General features: G+C 36.5%; 1 protein-coding gene across 1 annotated transcript; it reads left to right on the top strand.

Annotated features, from left to right (window-relative positions):
* The first annotated feature begins 273 nt into the window (after nt 1-273).
* Nucleotides 274-12,962, top strand: LOC140873012 (exocyst complex component SEC3A). The gene is made up of 25 exons (XM_073275971.1): nt 274-480; nt 1,552-1,622; nt 2,552-2,632; nt 2,748-2,815; nt 2,914-3,016; nt 3,568-3,716; nt 4,452-4,569; nt 4,921-5,025; nt 5,304-5,405; nt 5,563-5,700; nt 6,372-6,500; nt 6,592-6,672; nt 6,772-6,846; nt 7,826-7,999; nt 8,671-8,824; nt 8,902-8,966; nt 9,073-9,243; nt 9,319-9,398; nt 9,874-9,955; nt 10,751-10,848; nt 10,979-11,087; nt 11,214-11,282; nt 11,740-11,805; nt 11,882-11,971; nt 12,652-12,962. Exons 1-25 carry the CDS (start codon nt 303-305, stop codon nt 12,760-12,762), a joined length of 2,667 nt encoding a protein of 888 aa, XP_073132072.1. The 5' UTR covers nt 274-302; the 3' UTR covers nt 12,763-12,962.
* The last annotated feature ends 4,727 nt before the right edge of the window (nt 12,963-17,689 follow it).

The raw sequence follows: 17,689 nt of genomic DNA, 5'->3' as shown, positions 1-17,689 counted from the left end.
GAACCATAATATCCGAATAGTTCGCGAATAGGTTCGACAGAACTCGAACTCGAACTTCATTTCGAGCCGAACTTGAGCCAAAATATTTGAAATTATCGAACTTCCAATCAAGCTCGAACTCGAATATACTCTTAAAATTTTATCATAATTCGGCTCGATTCGGTTCGTTTTGCATCCTAATCCCTGTACGGCATTGTTTGAATGCACAAAATTAATTTAATCTCAAGTGTTTTATAACTGAAAATTAATAGATTTCAGATCAATAAACATACTCCCAGTTTGATCATTTCCTTGGCACGAAAATGGCGAAATCGAGCGCGGACGATGAGGAGCTGCGGCGTGCGTGCGAGGCGGCGATAGAGGGAACCAAGCAGAAGGTAGTGTTGTCGATTAGGGTGGCCAAAAGCCACGGGATCTGGGGCAAATCTGGAAAGCTGAGCCGCGGCCACATGGCCAAGCCTCGCGTTCTCGCCATCTCCAGTATGGTTATTCTATTCTGTTCTTTCCGAGTATATGAATGTTTTGTTTCTTTACATGTGCGTGTACGGCTGTCTTATCATTTGCTCTGAGGTTTGTAAGGATTTTGCTGACCGATGTTTTTTTGAATCTACGTTGTACTTCGATCAGTTGATTACTGTGATATGATTGGTCCGGCTACGGTTTTTGGATAGCGGGTGTCAAGTATTAACCTTTCTTCTTCTTTGCCGGTTTCCTGTTAATGGTTGGCATGTTTTTACCTGTCGGTATTTTATGAAGGAAACGGATGCTGTAGTTGTTCCAACTTAACCATAATTTGAGAATATTTTGATAATTCCATACTATATATACGATTAGGTTAAAAGGAGTTTTTGAATGGTTCTTTTTCATTGTTAGCTTGAGATATTTTTATGCTTCCATTCTACACAAGTCAGTGTTGACAAATAGATTGGCAGACCTTATTATTGGGCCATGAAAAATAGAATTTTTTTCTGCCCTCCACTTCATTAGAACTATGGGCTTAATCTGAAAAAAAGATGAAATATCTCTAAAACAATTTTGAGCTTTGTCAAAATATCTTAAAATTTTTTCCAAATGACATACAAAGATTCTTGGCTGATTCCAGCTGTCTTTTACTCTTGTTATGGAGATAGTTTGTAGAAGTGATTCTACTGATTTTTTTGCTGCAATAATACTAAACATTTTCCCCATAGTTATTAATGCATCTAGGGCCTCTGGGCTCAAGGCTTAGCGAACTCTACGCTTGCACCTTGACGTAGCTAAGACAACACCCCTCTATAATGTGAGTGCCTTTAAATTGCTTTTAAGGCTCAAGGTGCATATTTAGTGTGCTTTAAACTCACATAGACTAAAATCTATATGTTTTATTGTCATTTGATATCTTGTAGAGTTCATCTTGGATTATATCTAATGTAATCCTCTTCAAATATTTAGATTTTAAGATATCATTCTTTTGGATGCTTACCTCAATCAATCGTCTACCTTGTGCTACTACTATACCTATGTACTTTGGTTTTCTGTAACTATGATGTAACACCATTTAATTGCTTGCAGCAAAGGCAAAAGTGCAACGCACCAAAGCTTTCCTTCGTGTCTTAAAATATTCAAATGGGGGTGTTCTTGAGGTAATTAACAATTTCTTGGTTCTGGTTTTCTTTGTTTGATAAGTGCCTATGATTATGCACCAGTTTTTAAGTCCATTGGATATTTATGGTGCCTCACTAAGATTGAGAAAACATATTGGCATATCATGTAACTGTTATGTGATGACGTTTGGCTGATAAAACATGCATACTGAGAAAAATCTACCAACAGTGCTCAAATTTAAAACCAGTGGTTACCGGTGGAGTTAAGCAAGGAACGTTACTTCAAGAGTCCATGGAAGTTTATTTCAAGGAGTTATCCGGCTTTTCATCAGTCAGTCAGGCTTGTGGTAAAAGGGGCAATAAGATTAGGTTTTGGGAAGACATGTGGTGGGGTTATTTTGAGGGATTTGAGGGACGAGGAAGTGAATGTTTTGAGCGAACTAATAGGATCCTTAGAGAAGGTCAGTTTGGTCGAAGGAGTTGCAGATGTTAGAAAATGGGTCTGGGATACCTCAGGGTTATTTTCAGTTAGATTGTTCTATGAGTCTTTTTCCCCAGAAAGTACTTTCCCCTATTATCAAGTCATTTGGGAAATGCCGATTCCATCCAAGGTGCAAATGTTTTCGTGGATTGCAATGCAGGGAAGATTATCTACTTGTGAGCTGATTCAAAACATTTGCACCTTGGAGAATGCTAGGATAAGATCAAGTTTCGAGTTTCAAGTTGGATTGGGCAGCACAAGGAGTTTAAGTTTTTTCGGTCATAGACTTAGTTAGGGATTGGAGTATTATTTGTTGTTAATATGATCAAGATTGCTGCTTTGTTTTGTACGGACCTCTTGTCCGCTTTTTGTAAATTATTATTATTATTATTTCTAATTAATATAAATTCATTTTCTATAAAAGAAAGTTTAGTTTCTATATGTTGGAACTTTCTTGATTTTAGCAAAGTAATTTCTTCATGTATAGCCTGCAAAGTTATACAAGCTCAAACATCTGTCAAAGGTGGAAGTTGTGACGAATGATCCAAGTGGATGCACTTTTATGCTGGTAATTCAATGAGATAGCTATTCCATGCATATCTATTTTCTCTTGGCATTCAGAGTTAATACCAATAGTAAAAACTGAAATAAATCTGATTAATGTTTGTCCGTGTGTGTTGAAGGGTTTTGATAACCTTAGAAGTCAGAGTGTTGCTCCGCCTCAATGGACAATGCGCAATGTCGATGACAGGTATTCTCTTCTGGTGCAAGTTTTTACTCATTATTTGTGCATATTTGTCCTTTGACTGTGATCCTTTCCTCTGTGAACGTTGTTGTTTCATGTCGTAGGAATCGTCTTCTGCTGTGCATCTTGAACACATGCAAGGATGTGTTGGGTCGTCTTCCTAAAGTCGTGGGCATAGATGTTGTGGAGATGGCTCTTTGGGCTAAGGTGCATCATTTCTCAATACACACATTTCACTTTGTCATATTGTACGAGAACAATTTCTATTACACTTGATATCTACTTGTTTTTGGTCATTAAGACCGGACTGTTCATGTGGCATTCATGATGGACGCTTACTTCTCTCAGATTTGACTGAGTCATGGTGGTATTTATGAATTATTCTTCTGGAGGAGATGTCAATGGTGTAATATGTGTTAAACATCTGTAATCATTTAGAATCTCTGTGTTCATGGATGATAAGGGTTCTTTGCGTATTTTTACACACAGTATTTATAAGCTCAAAGAGTTGCATTTTTTGGCAAATATTAACTTGTCAAACAGAAACAGTTTTTTAAACTGGTATTCAAATAGAGGTATTCTGTTATGTACTGATTATTTACGTAATTCTGAAACTAACCCAAGCTTGGTGAACGTCATCTGCGTCAGCAATGAGAAAGATGAATTGTTTCATGATTGTGATTTGTATGATTTATTATTTACTCATCGCTTACTCCATCTATAGTCTAAAGCTTGGAGTCTGCATTATGTTTTGACAGGAAAATACACCAGCAATCACTAAGCCACAGGGAAACCACCAGGATGGGCCTATCACAGAAGCAGTCGCAGAAGGTGAAATGAAAGTGACTGTTGAAAGGGAACTTGTATCACAAGCCGAGGAAGAGGATATGGAGGCTCTTTTAGGCACGTAAGTACTTCACTTTTGGAGTTATAGTAAATGTACTCCATTGGGATTGTGGAATGCTATGTTTAATGCACTCTCAAAACGTAAACACGATGAATGTTATGGTTTAGAAATGAAATTTTGTTTTGGGGAAAATTGTGATATACTCAAGCATAAGGTTTTTTTGCACGCTAGAGGGATAAGAAACTTTCAAGTTGATTGAATCTTTGGAGAAGAGTGCCTTATGATTAATGTTGTCAGGGTTTGCTAGTCCTTGTTGCAGGATAAAAACTTGACTTGAGTGTAATAGTTTGGTTAAAACTTTTGGTTTGCTGTGCTGACTTGAGAGGTAAAAATGGGATTATGCTTAGAAATTAGAGTTTTAAGTGGGAAATGAGGGGCTATACGAACTCGAGAGGTAAAATGGATTATGATTAGAAAATTAGAGTTTTGGGGGTGTCGGGAGTAATTATCTAATACAAGTGATGTATGAAGATTTAAAATGAAGGAAAACTCATAGTAAAAACCAGCAATCTACCCATTAAGGAAGTCCTATTTAGGGATACTACTTTGATAGTTAAAAGATCGCATTATCTGCATTGTGCTGTACTGAATAGATTTGGCTTTTATATCATGTTATTCTCATTTTAATTGCCAATGACAATTTGAGCTAGGCGTCAAACGCTTTGCGCTTTTTCAGTACTTTCTTGTGATACTTGAACCTGGAGCTGATGTTATTAAGAACCACTTGACTTGCAGCTATGTCATGGGAATTGGTGAAGCTGAGGCATTTTCTGAGCGATTGAAGCGAGAGCTCCAGGCTTTGGAAGCAGCAAACGTGCATGCTATTTTGGAGAGTGAGCCTTTAGTAGTCCAGGTAGGTTTGAGTTTCCACGAGTAAGTATTTGTATTCCCACCAGGATATTGTTTTCTAGTATTTGGAATTTGAATAATTCTCCTTGTTATCACTCACGTTCCAGAAAGATATCTCTTTTTATTCTCCTCCAGATTTATCATTCACTGCCTGAACTAAAGTAAAATGCTGCATCTCGGTGCACATTTATTTTCTCAAGGTTTTTCATTTGCATAGAGGAAACCTACATCCATGTTTTACATATTTGGATGGATAATTCAAATACCCCAAGTTGATGGCTGGCTGTATGATATCCTAGAAAACAACTTATCTGTGTATTTATATTTTGCCCCCTCCTTCCCACCGGGTTTTCAGGTATTGCAGGGGCTTGAAACCGCCACAAACTGTGTTGACGACATGGATGAATGGTTAGGTATTTTCAATGTAAAGCTGCGGCACATGAGAGAGGACATAGAGTCGGTATGTATCTGTGCTCATTGTTGTAAGACATGAAATTGTTAATATTTCTACTCGTTGGGATAGGATTTGCGATGTATGTTTGCTACCTAAGTGTAGCTCCTATTTATATTCGCAAAATACAATCTCATCAAATTTATTATTACCGTGTTACCCCGGTTACTGAAATATCCTGATGAGATCATTCCAACTAGTAATTTTCCAAGGACCAAGGCAACTTAAAAACATGTGTTTACCTCTTCTTTTTGACTTACAAGCTAATGATCTTTTGTGATGTGCAGATTGAAACTCGTAACAACAAGTTGGAAATGCAGTCAGTGAACAACAAGTCATTAATAGAGGAGCTTGAAAAGCTCCTTGAAAGACTGCGTATTCCTTCTGAGGTCTTTCTGTTGTTCTTAGTTCTTTTATGAATTAATAATAATTTGATCTGTTTATCTTGGATGGTGAGCGCTTTGCACTGAAACCTTTTATCCCCAGGCATAGGACATTGGGCGTGGCAGTTTGGGTTATTTATTTTTATTTTCCATTGAATGGCAGTATGCAGCTTGTCTGACTGGGGGGTCATTTGATGAGGCACGCATGCTTCAAAATATTGAAGCCTGTGAGTGGCTAGCTAATGCATTACGCAGCCTTGAAGTGCCCAAGTTGGATCGCAGTTATGCGAACATGAGATCGGTATATAATGTTTCTTGCTTGCCTCTGCTTTGGTTCTAACTAGGATTAGCTTCAAATAATATTTTGTTTTAAAATGTGGTAAAGCCCAACTGGATTCTCTCATATGAACTGATCGATTCATAAATATGTTGACTTCTTTTTTTCCGCTATACTGTTAATCAGCTAATAGACCTTTGCATGTTTAATATTGGACATAAAAATTCTTTTTCTAATAACCACTTCATGTTTAGTTCTTACTGGTTTTTTTTTACGTTTCACACTGAAGCTACATCTTCTTCCTTTGATGATAGACTAAAGCGGCATGTGCCTATGATGCTGTTTATATGATTTATGTGATCATGGTTTGTGGAATTTAAATAATATATATAAATCTGGTCATATCATGAAAAAATAGTTGGATATATATATACATATATACATATATATATATATATATATACATATATATTTTAGAATCTTAATTTGATAACTGTTCTTTTATACCAGAGAAGAATTAAATAATGGTCAGATTAGGGTAAAACCTGATTTTATAACATTTAAATTGGAAGCACCAAGTGAATGTAGTAAATTTGTGTTTGAAATTTTTGAGAAGGATTTGTGGTAATAATTTTAGGATCATTTGATAGTTTTGCGCATTGTTTCTATCAGAGATGACGGTGAAACTCTTACAGGTCAGAGAGAAGCGGGCTGAACTTGACAAGTTGAAAAACACTTTTGTTAAGAGGGCGTCTGAGTTCTTGAGAAATTATTTTGCTAGTTTGGTGGATTTCATGATAAGTGACAAGAGTTATTTCTCTCAGGTATATCATGGAAGATGCTTTATGTTTAACTGTTACTGGTCAATAGAATGAGTTATTTATTTGTTGCTGCTCACCACTGGGTTTACTACAGCGTGGACAACTGAAGAGGCCCGATCACGCTGATCTGAGGTACAAGTGCAGGACATATGCTCGTCTTTTGCAACACTTGAAGGTAAAGCAAAAAGTTTTTGCCAGAACTGTGTTTGTTGGCCTAGCATATCTTTGTTCCCTTTATCATCTCCTAATTCTATTTAAATCTTTTATTTGACAGAGTCTTGATAAGAATTGCATGGTCCCATTAAGGAAAGCATACTGCAGCTCGCTGAATTTACTTCTACGCCGTGAGGTTAGGAAATGGTTCACATTGTTAAGTGTCTAGTTGATTGTCTAGGCGGTGAGCAGTCATCCACTACCCCGATTTTTTAAAATCGGTTGCTTAAGGCGGGTAACGAACTGCCTAGACAATTCGATTTTTGAAAAAAAATTAAATTTAAAAATATTAATAGGATTTTTTAAAAATATCATTGAACAAATTTATGTATATTTTGTTGAAATATACGCACATTAATAAGCATGGTTGCAAAAATATTAATGAAAATGTTGTACATGTTTATGCATATTTGGACTCATTTTAGATATTAAAAAATATTTTATATATTTTTATAATTAATTAAAATATTTTTAAAAAACTGCTAGGCATCCGCTTAGGCACCTAAGCGCAAGACCGTTGGTGGCGGCCCGCCTATCGCCGAGGGCTTTTCAGAACCTTGGTTAAATATATTTGATATCGTTATTCCTTGATTAGGTTATCCATGAACACTTGCAATTGCTTGAGAAATACGAGAAAATTATAGATGATTTTATGCAGTTACACTGCATGATTATCTTCACGATGATTAATAAGTTGGAATCAACAATTTTTCTGATCAGTAGTTAATAAGATGTTTTATAGATATAATGCTAGAAATGTAGGCATTATGCTTGGTATTTCTCAACATTTAGAGTGCAACTCTATGTCTCCTAAACATTGTTTACTTTTGGTTGGTCATCTGTATACTACTCTTTCATATTCGTGTACTCTGCTTGAGCCTGAAGAATTTGGCTTTATACGATCAATGGTATGGGTAGTCAACTTCTACTAGAACATCCCATCAAATCAAAATTGATAAATAGCTAATCGTATGTGTTATGGGTTTTGTCAGTATTTCATCATCTATTTAGGTCTATAGATCAAAATTCTTATAAGTCGCCTATTTTATCTGCTTCAATAAACATTTTATTTGTACCTGGAAGTTTGAAAACATGGTTTTAAACTTCCATGCCAGGCTCGCGAGTTTGCCAATGAACTTCGTGCGAGTACAAAAGCTTCAAGGAATCCAACTGTATGGCTTGACGGTTCTACAGGGTCTAATCAGAATGCAAATACTTCAGATACTTCTACAGTTTCTGAGGCGTATGCCAAAATGCTCACAATTTTTATTCCACTTCTCGTCGATGAGGTTACCTATACGCCTTATAAACTCCCTCCCTCTCTCTTAGGGGTGTCAAAACTCAACCCAACCCCTCAACCCGACCCGAGTCGATCTGAAAAATATCAGGTTATGGTTGGGGTTTTTGGTTTCGGTTCGGATCAGGTTGACCCGAAAACTAACACGAGATGACCCGAAACTTTTAATTATTATTATTTTTATATAAAATTAAGAAAGATTTACTACATTTTTATACGTTGTATGTTTGAAAAAAATTTATTGTATACTGATATAATATATTTTCGTCATTTAATGTTTATTTTGTACAATTTGTATTTTTAAAATAATTTTTTATTTTTTGTAATAAGTATACTTTAAATTTTCTGTAACTAAAATTTCAAATTTAAATTATATATAAGCTTAGATTTTGTTATTATGTGATTAAATTAAATATTAATATATTATTATTGTGTGTTTTGAATTTTTATTTAATTATTTTGTTAAAAAAATAAAAATAAAATCGGGTTGGTTCGGGTTGATCGGGTTCGGGTTCGGGTTTTGCATTTTCGTATTGGGTCGGGTTCGGGTTGAGAAATTTTTTAAAATTATTTTCGTCCACCCGACCCACCCGAATTGACACCCCTACTCTCCCTCTCTCTCTCTGAGTTGTGTACTTCTAACAATTAATTGTTTGTCTGCAGAGTTCCTTTTTTGCACATTTCATGTGTTTTGAGGTCCCAGCACTTGTTCCACCAGGAGGTGTTGGCGATGGGAACAAAGGTGCACCTAATGATACCGATAATGATAATGATGACGATTTGGGTATCATGGACATTGATGACAATGACAAAGCTGGTAACTGTTCATACTTTGGCGACTCTTTCTTGGTCCATTCCATTTGATATTATTCATCACCAGTTCCATTTTGATAGGTAAAAAATCTGCTGATCTTGAAGTATTAAATGAATCCCTTCGTGATTTGCTTGATGGAATACAGGTTTCTTTAGTTAGTTACCTACATTCATTTGACTGACATGAACAATTCCATTGTCGTATGGATTATGAAAATAATTATCCTCTGCTTCTACATTTCGACTTTTTAGGAAGATTTCTATGCTGTGGTGGACTGGGCATACAAGATTGATCCTCTACGTTGTATATCTATGCATGGAATCACAGAGCGCTACATTTCTGGTCAGAAAGCTGATGCAGCAGGGTTTGTCAGAATTTTACTTGATGACCTCGAAAATAGGATTGCTACGCAGTTCAGTCGAGTAAGTAATAGTCCTCTCTTCATTTGCCCATCTGCATAATAATATTCTTCTGCATAAAAATGTTCTGTATTTCAGTTTGTTGACGAAGCTTGCCACCAGATTGAAAGAAATGAGCGAAATGTAAGGCAGTTGGGAGTCTTGTCTTATATACCCAGGTAAACTGAAAGATTCCGTTCTTGTCATTATGTTGGTAGATTCTAGTTTGAGGATAACCAACTGCTTTGAGAAAATGTTGGGAAAGGAGTTTCAATGCTTTATGCCACGAGGCTGTATTTATCTTCTTGGATATTAATCATATGATAATGCTGTGTATTACTTGTTTTATATTGTGCTGTTTTAGTTTCATCGACAATATCGGCATTTGAAAATTTTGGTTAATTTGTCAGAACTTTTTCTTTTAAGGTAATTCATGTTACTGGGGACTGGTTCATAGTTATGAAATTTCTAAGAAGTTTATAAACACAGATGGATTTTTGAAATAATTTAAAATCTATTCTCTGTTTCACCCTATGTTGGTTTGCAATTTTAAAAAGGGGCTGTGGCGCTGCATGTTCGCCGCTTATATGTTCATTTCGTTCATTACCTTATCTTTTGTCACTTATAAATTTATATGGTTTGGCTTTTGTTTAGGTTCTCTACTCTTGCAACCCGTATGGAGCAGTATATCCAAGGGCAATCAAGGGATTTGGTTGATCAGGCATACACAAAAATTGTGAGTGCTCCCCCCGTGACCATTTTCTTTAACGTTTGAAACATGCTTGTTATGTTAACTGACAAATGATAGTGGCAGAGCAACTATGTGGAGCTTAATTTCATATACATCAAGAGGGTGCTTGGTTGTGTATGCGGATAATTTTATGGATGCTATCTACATGGTTCATTTGTGAATGAGACGTTTTTTTTATTTGTGAATGGTAGTGATTAGCGAAACTTGTGTGATATAATATATATATATATATATATATGTATATATATATATGTATATATATATATGTATATACACATACATATACATATATTTAAAAATGATAGTAGAGAATACGAACAGGACTTCAGGTACCCTTCTGCTGGTTAACCCACCTGGTTACCTGGTTTGTTCACAATAGCATTCTACGAACCTTACAGAGAAAATCTTTTTTAAATTTCTTTTTTAATAATGAAGTGTGTACGGTTTGTTAATTTGGCATGGTATGTGTCAAATATTCTCAATGACAAGTAAAACTTTCATTATACACTTCGATAAACGTTTTGAGTGGCTATATTGGCTTCCATTCAGAGAGCTGTAGAATGCTGTCTCTCGGGAAGGAATCTGCCTTTTTAAAATTTTCTTAACTTGCGCAGACTTATATGTTCCTGAAAGGCATCAGCTTTCATCTTGCGTTAACCTTTTGCTCATTCTTGGAACCCTGCAGTGTTATGTGCTTAATGATTTTTATCTGATTACTCTTTCCTTTAGTTTATGCATTGTGTTGATTTTTCCGAAATGGTTGAAAACATTACATTGCAGGTCACCATAATGTTTGTGACATTGGACAAAATTTCTCAGACAGAGTTAAAATACTCTGATATTTTGCTATTAGAGAACTATGCAGCATTCCAAAACAGGTATCAACTTCACATGTATGGACATATAATGTTCTTTATTGGCATCATCGACTTCGCGTAAAAATTTATTTTTTTAGCTCTCTCTCTCTTCCACAAACTTTTATACTAACAAGCTCAGTGGAATTTGCAGTCTGTATGACCTAGCAAATGTTGTGCCTACTTTGGCAAAATTTTATCACCAAGCAAGTGAATCGTATGAACAATCTTGCACACGCTTCATAAGTACAATCATATACTATGTGAGTCATCAATTTTATATTTTATAACTGTCTCTGTTGCTTAACTGCTGTACATTGTGCATTAATTTACATAGTTTTTGTCCATTTGTTTAGAAATTTATTCTGATTCTACTCTCTCGATTGCAGCAATTTGAAAGGCTTTTCCAGTTTGCTCGTAAAATTGAAGATTTGATGTACACAATCACGCCAGAAGAGGTTAGTATCTGGAGGCAGAGGACGACAATTTTCATTCTACTTGAAGATATGATAATTGAATAGATCATGATCTTTTCCCCAGCTGGGGGTGAAATAATTTTCCTGCTGCTTCATGTGCACAGGACCACAAACTTATAATGCTGATTTTAAATGTATGTTGGATAAAAGTAATAAACGGTTGTTATTGTTCCATGGACCACTTGTTCCGTGGCACGATCTCTCTAAGGTTGGGGAGAGTTCGAGTTTGAGAACCCAAGATCCCCACCCCTCCGGCTCCCGCAGCTAAAAAATGTAGTCCTGAAATACTTGAACAAAAACTCTTCAATAAAATAAAATGCTGCTTAGCTTAAATGCTTCTGAATATATGCTGCCATTATGAAAACAGTGTGTTTATTACTTCCTTCAAGAGTTTATCAATGTTACCTGTGACAAAGTGAAAATTTTGCAAAATTTACAGATTCCCTTCCAGCTTGGACTGTCAAAAATGGATCTGCGGAAGGTCGTAAAATCAAGCTTGTCTGGGGTATGGCAATTTACTAACATTAAAAATCGCTATCTGGCTTGAGCTGTGCTTGCTGATAATGCATTTGTTTTTCTAGGTTGACAAATCCATAAGCGCAATGTACAAGAAATTGCAAAAGAATTTGACATCAGAGGAATTGTTACCTTCCTTGTGGGATAAGTGCAAGGTATTTCTTTCTCATATGGAGAATGAACCATTTTAACAGCTTATAAGATATTTCACAATTAAGATTGTTGGTTATATTATTTATTTTATTGCACCTTTTTTATGTAATAACTATGTCCTGAAAGAGAAGGACGAACCTATGATTTCTGAAATGTGTAGGGAACATTGTAGTTAGTTATGATATGACTAGACATTTTATCACAGTAAGATTCTCTTGGGAAGTATCTTTAGTGGACAAGTCTAATTTATGCATTATAACTTTATTATTCGTTTTAATATTTTGGAAAAGGAAGAACTAATTCATAACAGGGTGAAGATAAGAAATGCTGTTTACATTTGCATGATTCGTAGTAATGCGCATCTGCTGCATTGAGATGCCTTGTCCATCCAATTCGATCTCCCCCTGCTGACCTGAGACCAATTTCCTATGTACTACATGACCACATTTAGTTTTGTCAAAAAATTAGAAGCTCTTTCAAATTAAATGAGTTTTCATTTATACTAAGGTACATTTCAATGTGTCTCCGCTATGCCCCCATCTTTAAGGAAATTTTTTTATAATATTATGTGATGGAACTTCTCATGCTAAATAATCTCTGCCCCCCATAATATTTATTTTCATTTATTATGTTCCATATATTATTTCTCTGGATTGATCACCAACCGATTACCTTTTTGCAGAAGGAGTTTCTTGACAAATACGACAGTTTTGCCCAACTCGTTGCGAAGATTTACCCGAGTGAGTCCATCCCAGCGGTCTCTGAAATGAGAGATCTCTTGGCATCTATGTAACGGATCAACCATTTCTTGTAAAGTTTGGTAAATTTGTAGTTGTAGGGTTGCTTGGTTTGCTCAATTTGCACACGCCCAATTTAATTTATTCTTAGAAGCCTCATAGTTATGTTGAGGCATCTTTGAGGTCTTGTATGTAGAGACTTACGTGAAGTATACTTGTGAACTCTCATTTCCATTGAGGCAGCATAAAATTTTTTCTTTACGCACTTCGATTGCTGGTGGTCGTCTTTTTTCTTGTGTTGCAGTGTTTGTTCTCTTTAGTCTGTCTGTGGACTAACCGAAGCTGTATTCCAGCAGAAATCTGTCTGCTTGAACAGGATCTTGAGCTCGATTCAGCACTCGATTACCTGCTCAAACTTAATTAGATTAGGGCTACATTGGTACGAGGGGATGAGATATGAATGAAACGGGTGATCCCAACTCTTGCATATTAACTTCTAATTAATTTCTGAAAAACATAAGCACAGAGACGGTGAAGGCTGAAATTTAACAAGGTTGCGTATAAATTATTATTATTACTGCTGTTTAGATGAGGGTGCAAGATAGATTTCAATGGTTGCATCTACGGACGAAAATGAGCCGACTCGATTGTTTAATGTATACTAATAAGTATAAGGTGCATTGCACGTGAGACAATGTGGTAAAAATAGAGTTTGTAAGAAGTCAATGAACATAAGATATTTATATAGATTTATATGTGAAATTAAAAGATGTTCATTGAAAAGTATAAATATTAAAATTTAGGTAATAATATTTACGATTTGATGTTTGTAGCAATAATATTCATGACAAGTGATCATTTTGATTTAATCTTTTCTAACAGTTGGCAATAAAAATACACAGGCACAAAAACACATAATATAAATTAAAATATTAACCATAGACATAAAAGAAACAAAGACCTAAATTAATATTAAGTGAAAAGTATTATACATATAACATAATAAGGAATGTGGATGCGGGATACAATGTCATAATGAACTTATTCAGTGTGGCGGCAGTGCTAAGGAATGTGGAAGGCCGGGTGTTGGGTGCGAAAGCATCATTGATTCGATGTTCGAGGTCGATCCGCAATGCAGAACTTGAAGCGATTCGATTTGGGATGGATTCTATCTACATAAGAGGTTTAAAGATATAAATGTCTTTTTGGATTCTTCTCGGGCGGTCCAAGCAGTAAATTACCTTGGTGTGGATCTTGGACATGATGGACTTATTATTTTAGAATTACGATCTATGTTTCAAACTAAAAACTTCTTATCCATGCACTATATGCGTCGTTCGGCGAATGCAATAGCACATCGGCTTGCTAGTGAAGTTTTACATTCTAGATCTAGTATAGAACGAGTTAACTCTATTTTACTTTTGTGGTTTTTTAACATTGTATGTCGTGACATTGGAAATGAGTAGTAATGGATGTTTTATTCTAAAAGAAAAAGAATAAAACAAAAAACATCATAAGGAAGATAAAACTAACCTTGATGTTTTCCTACCAGTACGTTATCCACCTGGAGAAATTTATCAGTACTGTAGTAACTCGTAACCCAATAAAGTGATTAAAAGATTAATTAACAAAAAGTAAGAAATTTGGGCCAGCATATCAGACGCTCCGAAGTGGAGTTCGGAGGCTCCGATCGTGATCGGACGCTCCGTCGACAACATCGGACGGTCCGATCAGGGCTTGAGATTACGTCATATCAATTACATCAGCAAGGTGACGCCATGGCTTACGTGCGGATGGGACATTTGACGCTCTGAAATCGGGTTCGGATGGTCCGAACGTGTTCGGAGGCTCCGATCGAGGAACGGACGGTCCGAACTCCGTCTATAAATAGAGGGTTCGAGGCTCATTTTTAGGCGCTCACTTCACTCTCCTCTCTCAATTCCTTAGCCTTCTAATTTAGATTTAGGGAATTCTAGACGTCATATTGGAAATACGGAAGTAGCGGAGCGATCCAGGCGTTGTAGCGGAGCTGTGACCTATTTTTTGTTGGAACACGCGTTCTCTGATCACACGGATGTGATACCCGGAGCAGCGGAAATTTAAAAATTTTATTTTTCGATATGGAACGATTCCATATCGTGGGTATCAAATCCAAACGATTAAAATCTTGCAAGTAAAAATAAAAAATCACAATTAAATATTTTTACCTCTTCAAGCTAAGGCTTGATTCTGGACTCCAACAGATTTAATCTGCTCTTGTTGTAAATCCCGGGAACCGATGACTCGCTCGATCAATCTCCGGAATTAGGTCCACGAATAGAAAACAGAAACCCTCTGATTGATTGCACTAGAAATCAATCAGATGTTTATCGTAGAGAATAAACAGATTTGATCTGTCAATTCAGAAAGTGACTTTTCAGAAAAATTACAGACCGAATTTTCTCAAAAGGGGAAGAGGAGAATTCGAAAATTCCCTAGAATAATATGTAGTATTTTCGAAAATCACAAAGTGGAATTGTTGTGTAATTTTCGAAACCTACACACACACACATATATATATATATATATATATATATATAATTTCTAAACTGGATTAAGTTATAATTGTATTAGGACACTAACTCCTTAGGGCCCACAATCAATAACTTAAGCCCAACAAGCCAAACCCGTTATTATAGAAATTAATATAAAATTCATCATGACTCTGATTGATAAACCGATTTCACCAATGTGCACAGAAACCATTTCTGCACCTTTTAAAGTCAAGATAATTTTTCTGAATCCAAATTCAGTGATTTCCAAAAATGCCCATCCCTATGTCATTTTAGGAAATTCCACTCCCTTTAGTTAAGAAGTCCAACTTCTCTTTCGTTAAATTTAACTATTTAAATTTAACTATCTCAACGGGGTTTAGTAATCCATTACTTGTGTGACCCTCAATGGTTCAGGGATACAGCTAGCTGTGGGCTCACAACTCCTTGTGACTCGAAACAACAATTTCCGACTTACCCATCGAATCATGGTAAGAGCGTCTAGCAACATCGCCCCATGATTCCCTAGGTATCACTGATAGTGCCTGCAAGAACCAGTAGGTTTTGGTTAGCGTACAGTACGGTCCCTTCATCCATATATACCGATCGAATCAACAACCATTGGTACATCGAGAGTCGTTCGAGATTCGATAACTATGAAATGCATCTTGAAGATCAAATAGTGACATCGCATGTGCTACTAGAAAACCAAGTAACCTAAATCACATCGAGTACTCTGGCCAGAGATTTGTCACACTAATATCTCCTTAGATCGCATAGGATATCCACACTCGTAAGCATGTGGTGAATCCTTGACAACAAAACATCGACTCCTATATGTGTCGTAACTGTACCCAATCCCGACACCTGATGACCCCTTAGAGTCGGTAAACGAGTCAAAGTACAGTACTAGCATATAGAGTTTCAATGATGTTTCAAGTAGTAAGGACTAATAGTGTACAACCAAAACCGCGGACTTATCCACTCAAATAATAATAACCACTTGGAAAGTCCGAATAGGGTAGTTCAATCATTCATCATATGAATATCCATTTGCATGCTTTCAACATCTCCATGTTCATTACCAATGAAACGTGGTACTTGGCATCACAAATGCTAGTCTCAATCTCGAGCGATCCTTATCCTTATTAGCGGATGGCTCAATTGACTAGGAACTGTTTAGAATATACAGTGACTATACGATGTGTTTCATAATAGTGATCTCTCTTTATTCACTATCTCATCTTACTTACACTATAGTATATTCAAGGTCTTTATCAAAACAATAATAGTATATCACAATATAACAATATGAAGAAAGATAAAGAAAATGCCATTAATTAATGTAAATTATATTAAACAAAGATTGTTTATACATAGAGTCATAAAAGCCCTTAGCCACAAGTTGGCTAACTGGGCACCTACTCTTTCAATCTTTCACTTGCCCTAAAGCCAACTAGTCATACTACGTAATCCCATTGCTTCACGATGTTTGTCAAATAATGGTCCTGACAAGGGCTTAGTAAGTGGATCAGCGATATTGTCTGTAGAGGCCACTCTTTCGACAGTGATGTCTCCTCTTTCCACAATCTCCCGGATGATGTGGTATTTCCTCAGTTCATGTTTGGATCTTTGATGAGACCTTGGTTCCTTTGCCTGAGCAACGGCACCAGTGTTGTCGTAGTACACCGGAACTGCACCAACAGCTTCAGGAATTACGCCCAACTCTTGGACGAAATTCCTCATCCAAACGGCCTCTTTAGCAGCAGCTGATGCTGCAATGTATTCTGTCTCAGTGGTGGAATCCGCTGTGGTGTCCTGCTTGGAACTCTTTCAAGAGACAACACCACCATTGAGCATGAATACAAATCCAGAGGTTGACTTCGAGTCATCCACGTCGCTTTGGAAGCTAGAGTCGGTATAGTTTTCCAATTTCAATTCTCTTCCTTCATAAACCATGAATATATTCTTAGTCCTTCTCAAGTACTTAAGAATATCCTTCACGGCTTTCCAATTCATTTGACCGGGGTTGACCTGATATCTGCTCGTGACACTCAGAGCAAAGGCTACATCCGGTCTGGTAGATATCATCCCATATATAATACTACCTATGGCTGACGCATATGGTATGTGTGTCATTTTCTCTATCTCTTCGTCAGTCTTGGGACACATAGACTTGGATAGAGAAACTCCATGACACATAGGTAGATGTCCTCTCTTGGAATCATCCATTGAAAACCTTTTCAACTGCTTGTGGAGAATCTTCAGAGGCGTGTCATCATGGCCGAATGGCATAGTCGCTAGTGTCAAGTGTGTCCCAACCAATCCTCTGCCACTGCCACTGACATCTGGTACTCGATCCAAAACAAGGATCCTCATGAGTCGAAAGCTTGGTAACTCGGACACGATCCTTCGCTCCTGTCCGCACTTGCTGGAATCCCATAAGATAAAT

This window comes from Henckelia pumila, unplaced genomic scaffold (assembly GCF_033568475.1).
Source record: "Henckelia pumila isolate YLH828 unplaced genomic scaffold, ASM3356847v2 CTG_525:::fragment_3, whole genome shotgun sequence".
Taxonomy (NCBI): Eukaryota; Viridiplantae; Streptophyta; class Magnoliopsida; order Lamiales; family Gesneriaceae; genus Henckelia; species Henckelia pumila.
This window is presented reverse-complemented; position numbering and strand designations above follow the sequence as displayed.

Coding starts and splice junctions, on each gene's coding strand:
- LOC140873012 (XM_073275971.1), top strand. CDS start 303: ATGGCGAAATCGAGCGCGGACGATGAGGAGCTGCGGCGTGCGTGCGAG. Junction 3,017..3,567: donor AGATGGCTCTTTGGGCTAAG/GTGCATCATTTC, acceptor ATGTTTTGACAG/GAAAATACACCAGCAATCAC. Junction 9,956..10,750: donor ATCAGGCATACACAAAAATT/GTGAGTGCTCCC, acceptor ATTACATTGCAG/GTCACCATAATGTTTGTGAC.